This window comes from Eurypyga helias, unplaced genomic scaffold (genome assembly GCF_000690775.1).
Source record: "Eurypyga helias isolate BGI_N326 unplaced genomic scaffold, ASM69077v1 scaffold139, whole genome shotgun sequence".
Taxonomy (NCBI): Eukaryota; Metazoa; Chordata; class Aves; order Eurypygiformes; family Eurypygidae; genus Eurypyga; species Eurypyga helias.
In genome coordinates this window covers 273-15,372 of record NW_010272648.1, presented here as the reverse complement: position 1 = coordinate 15,372, position 15,100 = coordinate 273, and the positions used below count along the sequence as shown (strand labels likewise).

Sequence of the window (15,100 nt, the reverse complement as noted above, 5' to 3'; positions counted from 1 at the left end):
AACAAATAACTTTTCTTGACACCTTACTTCATTTCGTGCCATGCTTTATGTCAGATGCATTCCTGTCTGGAGAATTTAAGGAGGGTATTTCAGAGGAACCAGATGTTGAATCTCTTTTTGTGGAGTTGGCTGCCACACAGAAGCTAACTGGAAATTGTGAGGTGTTTTGCACTTGAGGAAGCGTTTCCATTTTACTGTCTTTCTAAACCAAGCCATCTAAGCTGTGTATTGGTTTAGCATCGTATAAACTAGAAGAAGAACAGACTTGCTGTGTGCCGTCACTCTATTTACTCTTTGCCAAGACAGGCCTTTCCTGGAAAAATGTCCTCAAGTTGTTTATGGAGTTGACAGAGAAAAATGGTCCCTTGAAACGGAAAAGCCATAGGTTTGTGTGCTGTAGCCATCCTGTGTTGCACTAAGTTACTTCCAGAGTTTTAAGGGGGTTTAGTTGCTGAAGTCAAGACAAGCACCTCTTAGGATTTTTGAAAGTACCAAAGTAGATGTCAATCACAGATGTTACCGTGCCTGCTTTTAGAAATCTCTCTTCATAGCTGCCTGCATTTTTGGGCACCAAATGCCTACTTGGTAATCATCCTACTTCCTCAGCCATCCCAAAGGAATAACAGCACAATCCTGTCCCACTAATATGCTGTGATGATACATAGTCTTCATGAATGCTTCCCCCAAAATCCTTCTGCATCTCTGTTCTTCCTTGGGATGCTGTTGACCAGTCGCTGACTGATTAAACAGTGCTTTGCTTTACCCTGCCTCCTCTCCCGGTCCCACAGGTAGCATTTGTAAGCAGTGGGGGCACAGATGCCAAGGTGAAAAAGCCATAGCCCAATTCCCTGCGTGTGCTCAGGAAAAGAGAGTGTTTCTTTCCCTGACCTGGCTCAAATGTTTGTCTTTTTTTGACCTTCGCTAATGTGACCATTTGGTGTTTCCTGATGCTTGCTTGGTCCTAAACATGCTTAAAGACTTCCACTCCCATGTCTTGTGGTGTCACCTTTTTGCAAAAAGATGCAGGTCCACCCAGCCTGTGTTGTGTCCTAGAGATGGCCATGAATACTGGGAGGCGAAAGGAGATGTTTATGAAGAAGAGCCAGTGTGAAATACGAAAGGCTAGTCCAAATCTGCTAAAATTTTGTCTCTGTGTTCCTTTTGCTCATTTTCTTCATTGAATGCCTATCAAGAGGTTACTGGGATGCAGTTTGGGTGAAAACTGCGTAAGGGAAAACTGGCTTGCGTCTTTTAAATGCTTTTCAGCTCCTCAGCCTGACATAACAGCAAAAGGGGTCTTTAGTTTTGGAGGGTGACGAGCCCTGTGCCCTCTGAATATTGTGTCCCTCTGGGTGCTTCAAATTAGGCACCCAGAACTGCAATTCTCCCTGACTGAGTGGTTTGCAGGATGATCTCTGTTCTACCCACCTCCTTCCCAGTCTTTCTGCTATTTCTCTGGCACAGGTATTCCCTCGCTTCTAATTCCTAACAATGTTTCTTTTGCTGCCTTCCCATCAGAGGACAGTTGCCAATTCAGGTTTCACTAGAAACTGCTGTGCCAGCTCTTTGATATTCAGAAGCTGTGGGGTTTTTGTGCCTGTTTCCTGACCTAGCATGACTCTACTAATAACGCCAGAACTTCACTGCTGATATCTTGGCAGCCTAATATAGGAGGTCAGTCGGTAAATATAGTTACCATCTTCTTTGCCTCAGCAAAGACACTAACTCGAACACAATGTAAACAAGGTGGTTGGATCGCTTCCCCCACCAGTAATATTTGTAGTTACGCAGGCAAATTTAATGGGCGTGATTAAATCTCACGCTCCAGCTTGGCAGCTGATTAGCTGCAGGGGGCAGGCAGGAATTTCCTTTCTGTTCCAGAGTTGCTCTCTTTCCAAGTCCTCCTTCGTGCTTCTGCCGAGGATCTCAAAGTGGTTTGCATTTTTAATTATGCTTCTTCACGCCCCTGTGAAGAGTCAAGATGAGAGATAGCACGACCGGCAACGGAGCAGTGGGGAAACAGAGGCACTAGGAGGTGGCAGCCTGCTTGGGACGAGAGAGATTCTTAAAGAATAGTAATTTCTTTATTTTTGTCTTTCATCACTATTCCTCTGATTTCTGAGCAGAATGGTGTGTATATGTGTTTTTTTCTCTTTGTATGGAAAAGCACTTTGCTTTGAAATAGCTTCAGGTGTTGGCTGTGGCTGAGGCAGAGAGCTGGGGCAGCTCTGTGAATGACACACTGCTTTGTCCCTACAGGGCAAATCAGTGAATTTACTGTGTGGATTCACCTTCAGTGGGTGTACACGGACTTTGATTTCTTTACCTGGAGCTACAGCTGAAGAGCTGGCCTTGCAACATTGAGGAGAAAATATTCTTCTTACTAAGGCAGGCTTTGGTCCAAAGAAAAGACCACAGATGTCCTGGCAAAACTGCCACTTCTTCCCCGACCTCGCCTGCATATTGCTAATGCTGTGGCTGATAAAACACAGAGAGCAGCAGGGATTAGCTGAGCCTTCACCCTCCTTCTCAGGATGGTGGGAATGGAAAATGGTCCTTTCCCAGCTTAGTTACACCCTGAAGACCAATGGGGAACAGTGTAGGGGGGTGGTGGTGGTGTGTGTTTCTTACCTTTGTGGTGATTTAAGCTTTAATTTTTCACATGAACAGCATCCTCCGGGGTCTGGTTTTGTGAATCTGGAGTGGACAGAAACTTCTGACGTGCAGTCTTGGGACAGCAACTAGATGACTGGAGAGAGGCAGTGATTCAGGCATACTCTATAGTCCTTACTGATACAGGGCATCCTGCCCAGCCTGCTATCGTGGTAAGAACAGAGGTGTCTAGCTGGAGCTTAGGGCTAAGGCCAGAGCCTGGCTTACCAGTAATTTCAGTTTCTAAGATGGTGTCTAAATAAATTGTCTGAATCTGACCCTTAGTCTAGTCTCAAAGCTTAATTGTAAATAAACAATATCTGAATCGCTTTATGGTTTCCAGCATTCTCTCATTGCATGTCTCTGTGCTGGCATTTGGAGAGCATTCATCATAGTGGTAAATGAGTGTCTGTTTGGTCTGCACATGGTATAATTAAGTATCAGCCAAGCCCATAGCATAATGTGATAGTTCTCGTTCTGACCAGCTGAAATAACTCAACCAACTGTGTTCTTCTTACTCTTCTCTTTCAGTTCCCAAGAAGCTGCTGCATGAAACCCAGCCAAGACCAACCAATTACCAAGGGTTTCAGAAGCCACGTTTTCCACTGCGGCCAAAAGTGTTTGATCCCAATGTTATAGGGGACGGCGTGTTCCTTTCTGATGTCTCTCCTTCCAATATAGGGCGTGCTCTCCCAGGTAGCTATGACTATTGTGATGTTGGCTCAAACCTAACTGTCATGTGGTAACTGTTCCTTTCTATCTCCCCTTATCTGGGTTTCTACGTTGTTCCCAAATCCCATCCGTGTCATAATCAGAAAGAGAAGCTTCAAGGCATGAAGGCATTAGATGTGGTGCTTGAGGACATACATGGTCTAGTGGTCATGGTAGTGTTGGGTGGATGGTTGGACTGGATGATCTTATAAGTCTTTTCCAACCTTAGTGATTCTGTGATATGACCACCGGTGGACTGAAGTGAACTGAGAAACTCACACAAGCATTCTTAAAATAGCAGTCACAGCCAAGCATGTCCAAACTTATCAAAGAAATACTTTGCAGACCCATCTAATACAGCGGGAAAGAAAAACCAGGGCGGAAATAGCAGATCTGCCTCATGGGACAGAGAAGTTTTCAACTGAGCTTTGAAATATGATGCTATTTTCATAAAATGCAAAGTCAAGAGATACGAAGTAAAATCTTAGCTATCTATAGGGATAGGTGAGTAGGAGGAAGGGATGGTGTGTTTCCCAACAAGCAGGAGGTGGTATATGACATTAGTTCTGAAATTCCCAGCCTGTGCTCCTAGAGATTCAGCTCTTGGGTGGGTGTGGGCAGAGCTACCTTGTCTCTGTCTACACTCCTGGCAAAGTTAATCTACAGCTTAGTTAATCAATCCACAGATAATTAAGGGTCGGCAGTAACAGATTTTTCAGTTTAGAGGCCTTACTAAAACACTGTCAAGGAAAAGAATTTTGGTCAGCCCGACATAAATTTTGTGATCCTGGTGATTATTGTGAGAAAAAAAATATCTTGAAGTCATTTTCATTCATCTAAACATTTCACTTCTACAAATTACATCTTTTGTCTAGTTTTCACATTGTTTATTCATTCATTTTAAAAATATGGACCACTTTTCAAACAAATGTAACTTTGAAATTAAAAGCTAGAAGAATGTTTTGAAAATAGCAAAAGGAAATAGTTGGACCTTTCTGTAATATCCCTTCCTGTTTCATTTCTTTTATTAAAACTATTTGCTAAACTCAGCCTGGCATCGTAAACTCTCCTATGCTTAGGCTGTGCTGTTGGGCAAATTTATTGTTAGCTCAGATAATCTTCCTCAGCTTCGGTGTAAAGTCACAGGGAAACCGTTTGAGTGTCTGGGAACAGTTAAGAAAGGATGGTGAAGGGAAAACCAGGAGTAGGTGAGCTGATTAGGCATAGATGAGGTCTTCAAAGCTAGCAAGGAAGAAAGGGGACGTCTTCCAGTATGATCCTGGAATGAATGGCAGACCAGGGAACCACATAGTGTAGCAACACATGGCCTTCTGAAATTGTGTTTGTTTTTTCTTTGCCCTCCTGCATAATTCCAGACATTTTCTGTCTTCTCTGTCTGTGCTTGTACAATCCTGCAGATTCTAAAACCAGTTCTGTGGTTTTGTGGTGCTCTTTGCCAGGGTATAGTGTATGCAGACGAGTATTCATTTAAAAACTTGTTTGATTGCGTCTGCTCTTCAGACGAGCCAGAAGTGGAACAACAGAAAAACCAAAGATTCTTCTTGCCTCTCATGTGGGAGGAGTTATGCCTTACTCTGTCTCCAAACACACCGTTGTTGCACAGCACGGTTTAAAGGGATGCCCCATACCCAACAGAAGTGGATCTAGCACATGCACGTGGAAGCCCCCACTGCAAGTATAATTTAAACCTCAGTCCTAGTGAGGTCCTGTGAGTGTAACGACAGTGAGGGGCAGGTGGGTTGTCGCTAACCCAGAACTGGACATGTGATAGAGGGTGGCTCAAGACCTTGGGGTTCATATCCTGCCAGCTCTGTCCAGTTGCAGTCCAGCCACATTAACTGGTCTGAGTTGTAGAAAACTTTCAAAGACCTAGCAGAAACCTGGAGCCACCTAACCCAGCAGTCCTCTTTATGATGAGATATATGGTTTTGGAGGGTATATGATATTATATCCTGGTTCTGCCCTTCCTTTCCAGTGACTGTAAAGGGATTTTAGATTAACTAGTTCAGAGACAGACTAGGGATGTAGACGTCTTGAGCAGGGTTCAGTTACCCCCATATAAATGTGTCATTTGAGATGAACTGGGGTGTTCACCTGGCTTCTGGATGCTGCCCTAGATGGGTTTTTCTACATCTCTTCTCATCCCTGCCATCTCTGCCTGGATGTCCTCCTGACCCTGGGGTGTCTTTAGATGTCTGTGTATGAGCAAATACATCAAGCTTTAAGTGCCTGCTACGGGAAGAGCTGGATGACTCTCTAGGATCTGTCAACAAGTAGCAGGATGCAGTTGCCTCAGTTTAGATGCATAACACTACTTGAGATGCTTTGAAGTATCCAGGACATCTCTCAGAGACCCTTTTATCATGGAATCATAGAATCACAGAATGGGTTGGGTTGGAAGGGACCTTAAAGATCATCTAGTTCCAACCCCCCTGCCATGGGCAGGGACACCTTGCACTAGACCAGGTTTCTCAAAGCCACATCCAGCCTGGCCTTGAACACTTCCAGGGATGGGGCATCCACAGCTTCTCTGGGCAACCTGTTCCAGTGCCTCACCACCCTCTCCAGGAAGAACTTCTTCCTGATACCTAATCTAAACCTCCCTATTTTCAATTTAAACCCGTTACCCCTTGTCCTGTCACTACAGGCCCTTGTAAAAAGTCCCCCCCAGCTTCCTTGTAGCCCCTTCAAGTACTGGAAGGCTGCAGTGGCTGGATTTGCAAGGAAAAGTGATGGATAAGGCAGCCAATGAACACAGACCATCTTGTGTCGTGGCTGCTGTCAGAGTGCCTTTGCTTGCGTGGCATTGATGGCATTATCAGACGTGGAGCTGACGGCTTCCTGGATTTAATACCTGCAGATAAGTGGAAGCTAGGTGCGAGTCTGTGATTTTAGACTGTTGGACAGAACCAGAAATCCAGGGAAAGGAGCCTGAAAAACTGTAATAGCTACAGCTAAACATTCACATTGGTGATGGAGCTGGATCCTGTACATCGACTTTTTTGTGTGTTTAAAACAATTAGTGTTTTGTGAGTGGTGGGGGTGTCTGCCGGCAGATCAAGGTGCAGGGAGCACTCAGCAGAGCTGATAAGGTCTGAAAGGGTCTCTTTGAGCCTCCTGGAATTAGCTGCCTCCTTAGCTCCAGTCTTCAGCAAATAAAATCAAATCATTAACCTGTGTTCACTCACCTCTCCAGAGGGGAAATGGTGTCTGGGTGAAACACAATACGAGCAGGCTTCTGAAGGAAGTCATAAACTCAGGTCTGCCCTTCCCCAAGAAGGCTGGGGAGAAAGCACGTCTGTTTGCCAGGTGTGGATGGATCACTGCAGCGAGACACCGGCAGAGGGTTGCCGGCCCTGCCTGTGTTTTCCAGTCCTTATTGCAAACTTAGCTGAGCCCACTGTTGATAAAGGCTCCTTTGATTTACATAAGAGAAAAGGAACCTGATTATATATTTGCTGTAGCGTAGGTGGGTGTGTCGAAGTGGTGACATGAAAGAGCAGGAGATGGGGGAGAGAAGATGCAGCGTGGATGCAGACAGGGTATGTGCTCAGCTGAAGCTACCTGAGAAGGTTTAGTTGCCCCCACGAAAAGGGTCAAATTTGGGTGGCTTGCTGTTGAACAGCTCCAGGTTTCTGAACGCAGATGCTGACCTGGTGGGGATAGGACAGGGTAGAGCTGGGGCACGTGCCTTGTTCCTCATTCTCTTTCTGTTTCAAAGCAGAGAAGAAGAAAGGGAGATCGGCCACCTTCTACCCTCCAGAGAAGACCCCCTTCCTGCTTCCTGTGGATGAGCCACGACCGCCGGCGCTCAACAGCAGCATGGAGCCCGTGGGCGTTAGCACAGAGATGGCACTGCTCAGCAACATCCTAGCAGCGTATGCCTTTGTCACAGGTAGGTCTTGCGGCTGCCATCTCTCCGGGCCCTCGCAAGCTCTTTGTAGACTCTCAATTGAGCCTGCATTTCACAGACACCTAGGGCTAAATCTGCCTCTTTCAACTGTTTATGTTTCATTCATCTCTCTGCAAATTCTCCCTTGAAAGACCTGACTAGGGCAGCTCTAGCAGACAGTATATAACAGGGTTTATTGTGCACTGCCTTCCCCTGGATTTGCTCTCATCTGAAGTTAAATACATTGTAATCTTACATGTGGTATTATTCCTAATGCTCCATTTTCCTGGAGATCAAAGCCTGGCTCATTAGGGAGGCAAGCTTGTTGTCCTATAATTTGGAAAATAAGCAGCACTCAGATCATTACCCTGCTTAAGAGAATTTGGCTTATCTTCAGTAGAAGTGTGAAGATGAAGTAACTTGAGAGTCTGCTTAATTGTGTATTTAAATGTAGAGTAAGACTTCCTTGGAACACTTTATCTTTCACCCACGTGTATCTTTCAAGTAGCAGGGGAGAAGTCTTCCTAGTAAGATTCACCTTACAAGTTGAAATAAAGATTGTGTGCACTACTGAGTGCTTGGGGCCAATACCATTGATAACAAAAAGCACCGTACAGACTGATGGTACAGCGCAAATGTTTCCCATCCCACAACTGCATGAGGTACCTTGTCAGTAGTAGGGATTGCCTACGAAGTTGGAGGAACTAACCCCCAGAAAAGGAAGTGCATTAGCTGATTAGCACCACATGCATTAATTCAGCATATTTTAGGGCATTCTCTGCTGCTTTCCCCAGAAAGAGGGCCCCGATTTCTGTGTAACTAGCCTCCTGAGGCAGGACATGCCTCTTTCTGTTTGCTTTTTCTTACAGGGTTGCAGGATATTCTCCATTTGTTTAATGAAAAGTTATAATGCTTATTCCCTTGCAGTGCTTATTGTCAAGCAATATGACCTTGCTAGTAATATTAACGTGCTGCCCTTTTGCTGCATGCTGTTAATAATTCTGTGTACTGCGGCCAGTCTGCTAGCACCACCATAGTGCAATTATGCTCTTCTGTACCACTGAGGTCTACGTAACTAACATAATATTTGTGAGCTAGTTTTTCGTGTCTGTGTGCCATTTGTTCTTGCTAATCCATTAATTACTAACCCGTTCTTAGTGCCATGCTCTTGCTCAGAAACCACCATGCTGCTGCAGACGAGTGTTTGGATTTGAAACAACTGACTTGGACTTTGCATTTTGGAATCATTGAGTAGATGAGTGAGAGGATTTGTGCCCATTTAGTGAAGGATCCTGCTAAAAGGACCATGAATGGTGCATCCAAAGTTCTGCCCTTGCAAACGTCCAATGGTGGCATCAGGATCCACCTTTTCATGACATCTTTAGGGAGCTGGCAGCTTAAGTGGAATCAGTAGTGTTCTTCACAAATGATAGCTGAGTAGGAGATATTTTTTCTTGCATGAGCTTCTCTAGGAAAAGATTCTCTTCTCTAAGAAAATACAGAGCAAACTTTAAAGGAGTCTTCTGTCTATCGCACTTTTCCCCCCTTTTACCTCCAGCTGCCATTTTTTGACCTGAAAATGCGCACATTCCCAACTTTACTATAAAATAAAATACTGTTAATATTATTTTTCCCATCTGAACATTAATGGGCAGCAGAAGGTTGTAGGATTTATGTTCAGGGTCGGTTGTGGCTAGGATTCAGGGCTGCTGCTGCTGCCCCATGGACTTTGCTTCCATTTACCACAGCAGAACTCTTTGACCCTGCATTCCTGTTGTAGGGCACAAGGCCTCAATTCATCCTCCTCACAAGGTGTCACTCTTGGCAGGAGCCTCTGGATTTTACCGCAGCACAAATAATAAATAAGGATGGCTTTAGCTGTCTTGTTGCTGTGGGATTTGCTTGCCCTCCCATGATGTGGTCTCCTTGTGATGTGTTCACATCCACTGGATGTCAAATAGGTAAAACTCGCTTTGGTTTCCAGTGGTGAGTTCAGGAGCTTGTTGCTCATGTTTTCCAGTGCACATAACCATGGCTGATAGATGAGTGTTAGTCTCAGAGAGATACAAGTTCAGGTCAGTATTTTCAAAAAATAACTGATGGCTGCCCCACAGATTGAAACAGCAGATGCCCTAAACCATCTTTATCTGCTGCATGTCATTTAGCCCCCTGCTTTTAGCAGAGAAGATGGATTTGGCATGATTTATTTTGTTATACATGAACATGGAGAGGTTTTAGATTATGAGTTCAAAGACAAGCTGTGTCACAGGGCACAAACATCATCTGTACATAACTAGAGCACTGCAAAGCCATCCCCCGTCATACTGCAGCTTTTGAGCAGCAGAGCAGTTGGAAATTTTTGTGCTCGCTCGGGTTTGGGACTCTGAGGGCGGCTTAAGCCACAGCAGCTGTTGATGTCCATAGAGGGGCCATTCTAGCAGCTCGGGAGAGGCAGGGTGTCGGGCAGCCAGGGCGGGATGGTTCTGGTTCACACATCTTCCCACCGCTCCTGACCACAGCCCCGGTGCCAAAGGGAAACATTAGTGCAAGAACTGCTCTGTTTCATGACACTAAACACGTCCCTCAGGTAAACTCTGCAGACTGAAAGTGCTGTATTCGGGGCTTCCCTGCGCTGATGAGTTGGCTCAAAACAGGACTTTGGAAGAAAAAATTGTAAATAGGTGGGGGCAATGTATAAAGATGGGTTTTTTTTCTGTTGGGGCAGAGGGTAGTGTATACCCTCAGACCCACTGTTGGAAAAAGAATCTACAGGCACATGGTATTTCATCAGTAAAGCGTGTGCTTGAAAGGATGATCCACGCTGCTACTTTCCCTGCCTCCTGGCAGTGGGATGTCTCTTAGTCTGGGGTGACCATCCACAAATCACTAGCATTCCTTCTGTGCACACGGTGGTGTTCACACTTCCTGCACACAACAGCAGGTTTGGGTGTGCAGCTGCAGAGGCTGCAGGCTCGCTCGCACTGTTGGCACGTGTGGAGTCTTGCCATGCACAGAGGAGAGAAGCGCCAATATTAGCGAAAGCCTCTGTGCTCATTTCCACCATCTTTTTGACTGATGTTCCCATACAAAATTTGAGTGAAAAATCACAGCAGGAAGCAGAGCCTCTTTGCAGGAGTGTTGGTTTTCGCCATCAAATCTCTTCGCAGCTATTATCGTGGTTTGGAGTATCAAAGCCGGTTAGGTGTTAGCTTCCAGAACCTTGAAAACAACATTCCTTCAGAAATAGGAAGAAGGAGCAAACAATGCCAGTGAGGAATGAATTTATCAGCTGATCAAACAAATAAATATCACTAGGAGTCCAGTCCTGCAAAAAACTCAGGGATGCCCTTAATTTTAAAGCTGATTTTCTTTATAGAATTAGGTTTTTAATTACATGCAATCTCTGCCTGCAAATCTCAGCTCTGTTATTTGTCATGGACCTGTTCCAAAACCTGTCTGAGTGTTTGGAAAAGCTTCACCACTCTCTGTGACAGCTGGAACTGTCTTTGCAGTCAGTCCACCAGCAAGACCAGAACCGTCCCTTGTGCTTACATAAATACTAAACGTTCAGAGCCTTTCCAGTGCCCCCCTTTGGACAGGGGACTTCCTCCAGTGTTGTCGCATTCAGGCTGAAGTATTCGGAGGCAAACTTCCACAAATCCCTGTTTTATTCTTCTTCCACAAGCAAAGCTTTGCTGCCAAGTTATTAACAAGGGGCTTCCAAAAGCAACCCGGGGGAGATCATTCCAACTTTCAGACTGCTTGGCCTGAGCCTTATTAGTAAGGCTCTGCTGGAGAGCTTTCTGTGTTCTACCGGGGGATTTCGGCAGCCTGTGGGGCTAACTGTAAATTCCCTAGAAGATATCACTCCTACTGTTTGTCTGCCCATGCTTCATGCTGAACCTTTTACTGGGGGCCTCTGAAATTTTCCTCCCCACTGAGGTTTCTGAATGCATGGAGCCGTCACAGGAAGCCAGCAGCGTTAATGCCTAGATTGGTTTTTATTTATTGAAACAATTTATTATAATAGCAATAACAACCTTGGCCTGGGGCGTTTCCTGGGGAATTAATGGCAGTCTGGGCTGATGCTCCCAGCAGATTGTTAGCCCTCAGGAAACAGGCTCCGTAATTGCTGCTGGTTTGGTTGGAAAAACAAAATAAAATGTGTTTCTAATTTTTGGCCAGTTTGAGCGCCTAGAAAATGGTGGCTTTTGTATAGAGGGTTATAAAGAGCATATATCTTTTGTCTGCATGGATTAAATTCAGGCTTGAATCAGTGACATTTTCATCAATGCTTTCAGTTCAGGAAGAGAAATACCAGGAAGGGGAAAGGTAACCCCAGCTAAAGAGATTGACAGCAACTGGATCCTGCTAGAAGTTTAGGAGAAAAACATGGCTCTGAGCTGTCATCTCAGTGGAAGAAAAGGCTACACTGGTCAAAATCTGTGTGATAAAGCATGTAACACGATTTACACACACACATGAATGAATATCAGAATTATGTTACCTCCTGCTACTGATGTCCATACACTTCTAAAGTGTTTTGTTTTTATTTTCCAAATATAATGAAGGTTTTGAGGAGCTTCAGTGTTGGAATGATGAATCTGAGCCACCTCTGAGTTTTTGGAAGATGCTGAGCATCCATTTGCTGAAAAGGATGCCCCTTTGTAGTCTTTGCAAGTAGAACATGCAATGGGGGAGGCACTCAAAGTCACTCATCAACTACAAACCCCTCAAATCTAAGTTATCGCTGACTTGGCTACTTCAACTGAGAAGAAGCAGAGCCCGTGGCTTTTAGGTTAAGTTGCTCTTGCTGCTGGGAAAAAAAAGAGATGTTGCTGCGCGAGTGGATTGTATGTGTGATAAATGCCAAGACGGCAGTTGAACGTAGGGTTGCAGCACGGTGAGGAAGTCCAGACAGTGTCTCAGATGTTGACAGAGTGGCTGTAGGAGCTCATAAAGGCCGCTGGAGCCCAAAGATTCAGTTACAGCCGTCGCACTGCGTGAAGGGCTGTGCACACAAGCACAAGCAGGGGATGAAAAATGGTTGTGTAAGCAGCAATTGAGTTGCCGCTTGCTCATGAGCGGATTACAGTAGCGTGGAAAAAGGAGAGTGGAGGAGAAAGGAAAAGCAGGGCAAGGGCAAAAATGGGAGAAGAGAGACTGCATATGCAAGTGTCTCAGGCTCCAATCGATGCTTTTTTTTTTATGAGTGGCTTTAAAGGAGTGAGCAGTGAAACTAATGCAACCAAATAGAGCCCATGTGTGTGCAGGATCATGGTGCTCAGGGAAGTGTGTCTGCATCCTGTCAGCCAGGCAGAGCAGAGGCAGGCTGGTCCAAGCATCTTCCAGCTCAGTCCCGCTCATTTGTTCTTCCCACACTCTGGGTGTCCTCAGAGCCTTCTTTAAACTGACATGGAAAGGGAGCTTTGCAGTCACCATCCTGAGCTATAGTGCATATGGAGGTAAAAGCAGTATTGGGTGGTGATTCTACTTTTCCTGGGGTTTTCAAATCTCTGGAATTACAGCACTACTTTACTATTCACACAGTACCAGATGGGCAGCAGCTTTGCTACTGCACAAGCAGGGCTGCAGTTTTAATTTTAAACCCCTGGCTTTAGTCTCACTTGTCTTTACAACTATGGCTGCATTTTTTTCGCCTTTCTTTTTTTTGGACTTGTTGAATGCATCTGCTGCAGTTCTCACCTTCCTCTTCTTTTGGCATCTCTCTTCATCCTGTTTATTTTTCCATGCTATCCATACCAACCACTCTTGCAACGGTCCTGTGTTTCATTAGCCAAATTTCAGACTATCACAACATCTTACTACGCCTTGGCTTGTCAGTCACCTTTGAGAGTTGTTTGGTAGGAGGGAAGGGAAGAGCACAAAGACATTTCATCCCTGTACCTGTTCCACGAGCATCTCAAGGCATTGAACCATTCGTTTCCTTGAATCAAGCACAAGTCAGTGTTTGGGCTCTGACCACAGAATCAGAGATTAATTTAGGCTGGAGGGGGTCTCCAGGGGTCACTTGGTCCAACTCCCTGTGCAGAACATGGCTAACTAAAAATTTAAAGCCAACTTTGAAGTTAGAAAAGGGTTTTGTCCTGCTGAGTTTTGAATATCTCCAAGTGGTTCACAGTTCACCTTCTAAAAACGCTGCTTTAAGGAAATCAGCTGGAGAGGGCAGTTGCTAAAGGCACAGCGGGGATAAGTGGAGGTAGAGCAGAGCCTTGCAGTTACAGAGATCTTTTGGGGCTGAATGTCTGGGCTCTCAGCTGGTGGGCTCCATCACTGAGTTCAAGGGAATAAGATTCATCTAGGAACTGACTCCCTCCTAGAACTCAGGACTCCCAGCAGACACAGCGGAGTAGAACTGGCCTTGGCACTGCTGGGTTCACCTTCACCCATTCACTGTACCTATAAACTGAGATGATTCAGCCCAGGGGATCTGCAGTAAGCACGTTTATCATAATTGCACTTCTAAGTAGGCCCGCGAACAACAACAACAAAAGGTCATAAATAAACAAGATGACCTAGTTTAAAAGGCCTTGTGGATCCTTTGGAGTCTTGTTATATCACCTCTGAAGTGTGGCTGTGCAGGATTCATCCTGTTAGTGTGCTGACTCCAGCTTGTGCTTGTGTGGCACAGGTAGATGTTCTGGTGGTCTGGGCGGAAAGCCAGCACACTTGCGTTAGATAAACAAATGAGACCTATGAATAAATAATGTGCACTTTTTTCGTGCTGCAAGGCTTCCCATTTCAGCTGGGCCACAGCACAGAGAGCTTTGTAAATCACCTTTATTCCTCGTCCGATGATAACGGATGTGACAGAGATGCACTTAGCTGTGCAGCACCCTGGCGTCGACCTCGCTTGCGCAGCCACTGGAATTAGCGTTTAATTCTGCGGGCTGCTCCTTCCCCGTCCAGACAGCTAAGACACGGCTGCGCTGAACCCACGTTCGGCATGTGGGCGAATGCCTCGGCAACAAATCCACTGTTTAAATTCCCCTTCCTGATTTCCCTGGGGAGAGGAGGCAAAGGAGGGCTTGGAAGTAGAAGCAACCATTAGAAACTCTGCTCCTCCAGAGACCGTGGCCGGTATGTACACACAGGAGCTGGGTGTGTTCTGTGCTGTTAAGGGTTGCTCTCGAGCATCATCTTCTTTCCCCTTTCAGAAAACCCCGAGCGGGCTGCTCTGTATTTTGTCTCCGGCGTGTGCATTGGACTCGTCTTGACCCTGCTGGCCCTGGTGCTGAGGGTGTCCTGCCGAACTGACTGCAAGCGCTCCTCTGCCAAAAAGCCTCCTCGGGAACGGGAGAGCAACAGCGACAGCAGCGACAGCGACGACGATTCGGACACCACTTCGGACCTGTCTGCCCGCAGGCACCGCAGGTTCGAGAGGACTTTGAACATGAACGTCTTCACTTCGGCGGAGGAGCTGGAGCGAGCTCAGCGGCTGGAGGAGCGAGAGCGCATCATCCGGGAGATCTGGATGAACGGCCAGCCGGACATCCCAGGGACCAGGAGCCTCAACCGCTACTACTAAGCAATGGGGAGTCCCACCATCCCTTCCTGCACCCTGGAACACCTCCACACGGGATGGAGAGGGAAGGAATATTACATGGGTGACTCCTCTTTTCCTTTCGGGTGTGCTCCCTGGAGCAGTGTGGATGGACAGCAATAAAGCTTTCCCAGTCTCCTTCTCCCTGACATATTGCTATTATCCTGCTTCACGACACTTGCTGGTTACAACAGAGGTGGATGCCAACTTATTTCTTAGTAGCAGGCAGGAAGGTGACAGTTACAGTCCTCTCGTGCGGG

At 45.9% G+C, this 15,100-nt stretch overlaps 1 protein-coding gene across 1 annotated transcript in view; it reads left to right on the top strand.

Moving 5' to 3' along the window:
- The window catches only part of LOC104515271, a 66,680-nt gene extending 51,855 nt beyond the window's left edge, over nt 1-14,825 (top strand). Inside the window, exons 2-4 of the mRNA XM_010159187.1 lie at nt 3,184-3,348; nt 7,106-7,279; nt 14,455-14,825. Coding sequence (XP_010157489.1) covers nt 3,184-3,348; nt 7,106-7,279; nt 14,455-14,825 — 710 coding nt within the window. The remainder of the gene's footprint in view (nt 1-3,183; nt 3,349-7,105; nt 7,280-14,454) is intronic.
- Nucleotides 14,826-15,100: the final 275 nt, after the last annotated feature.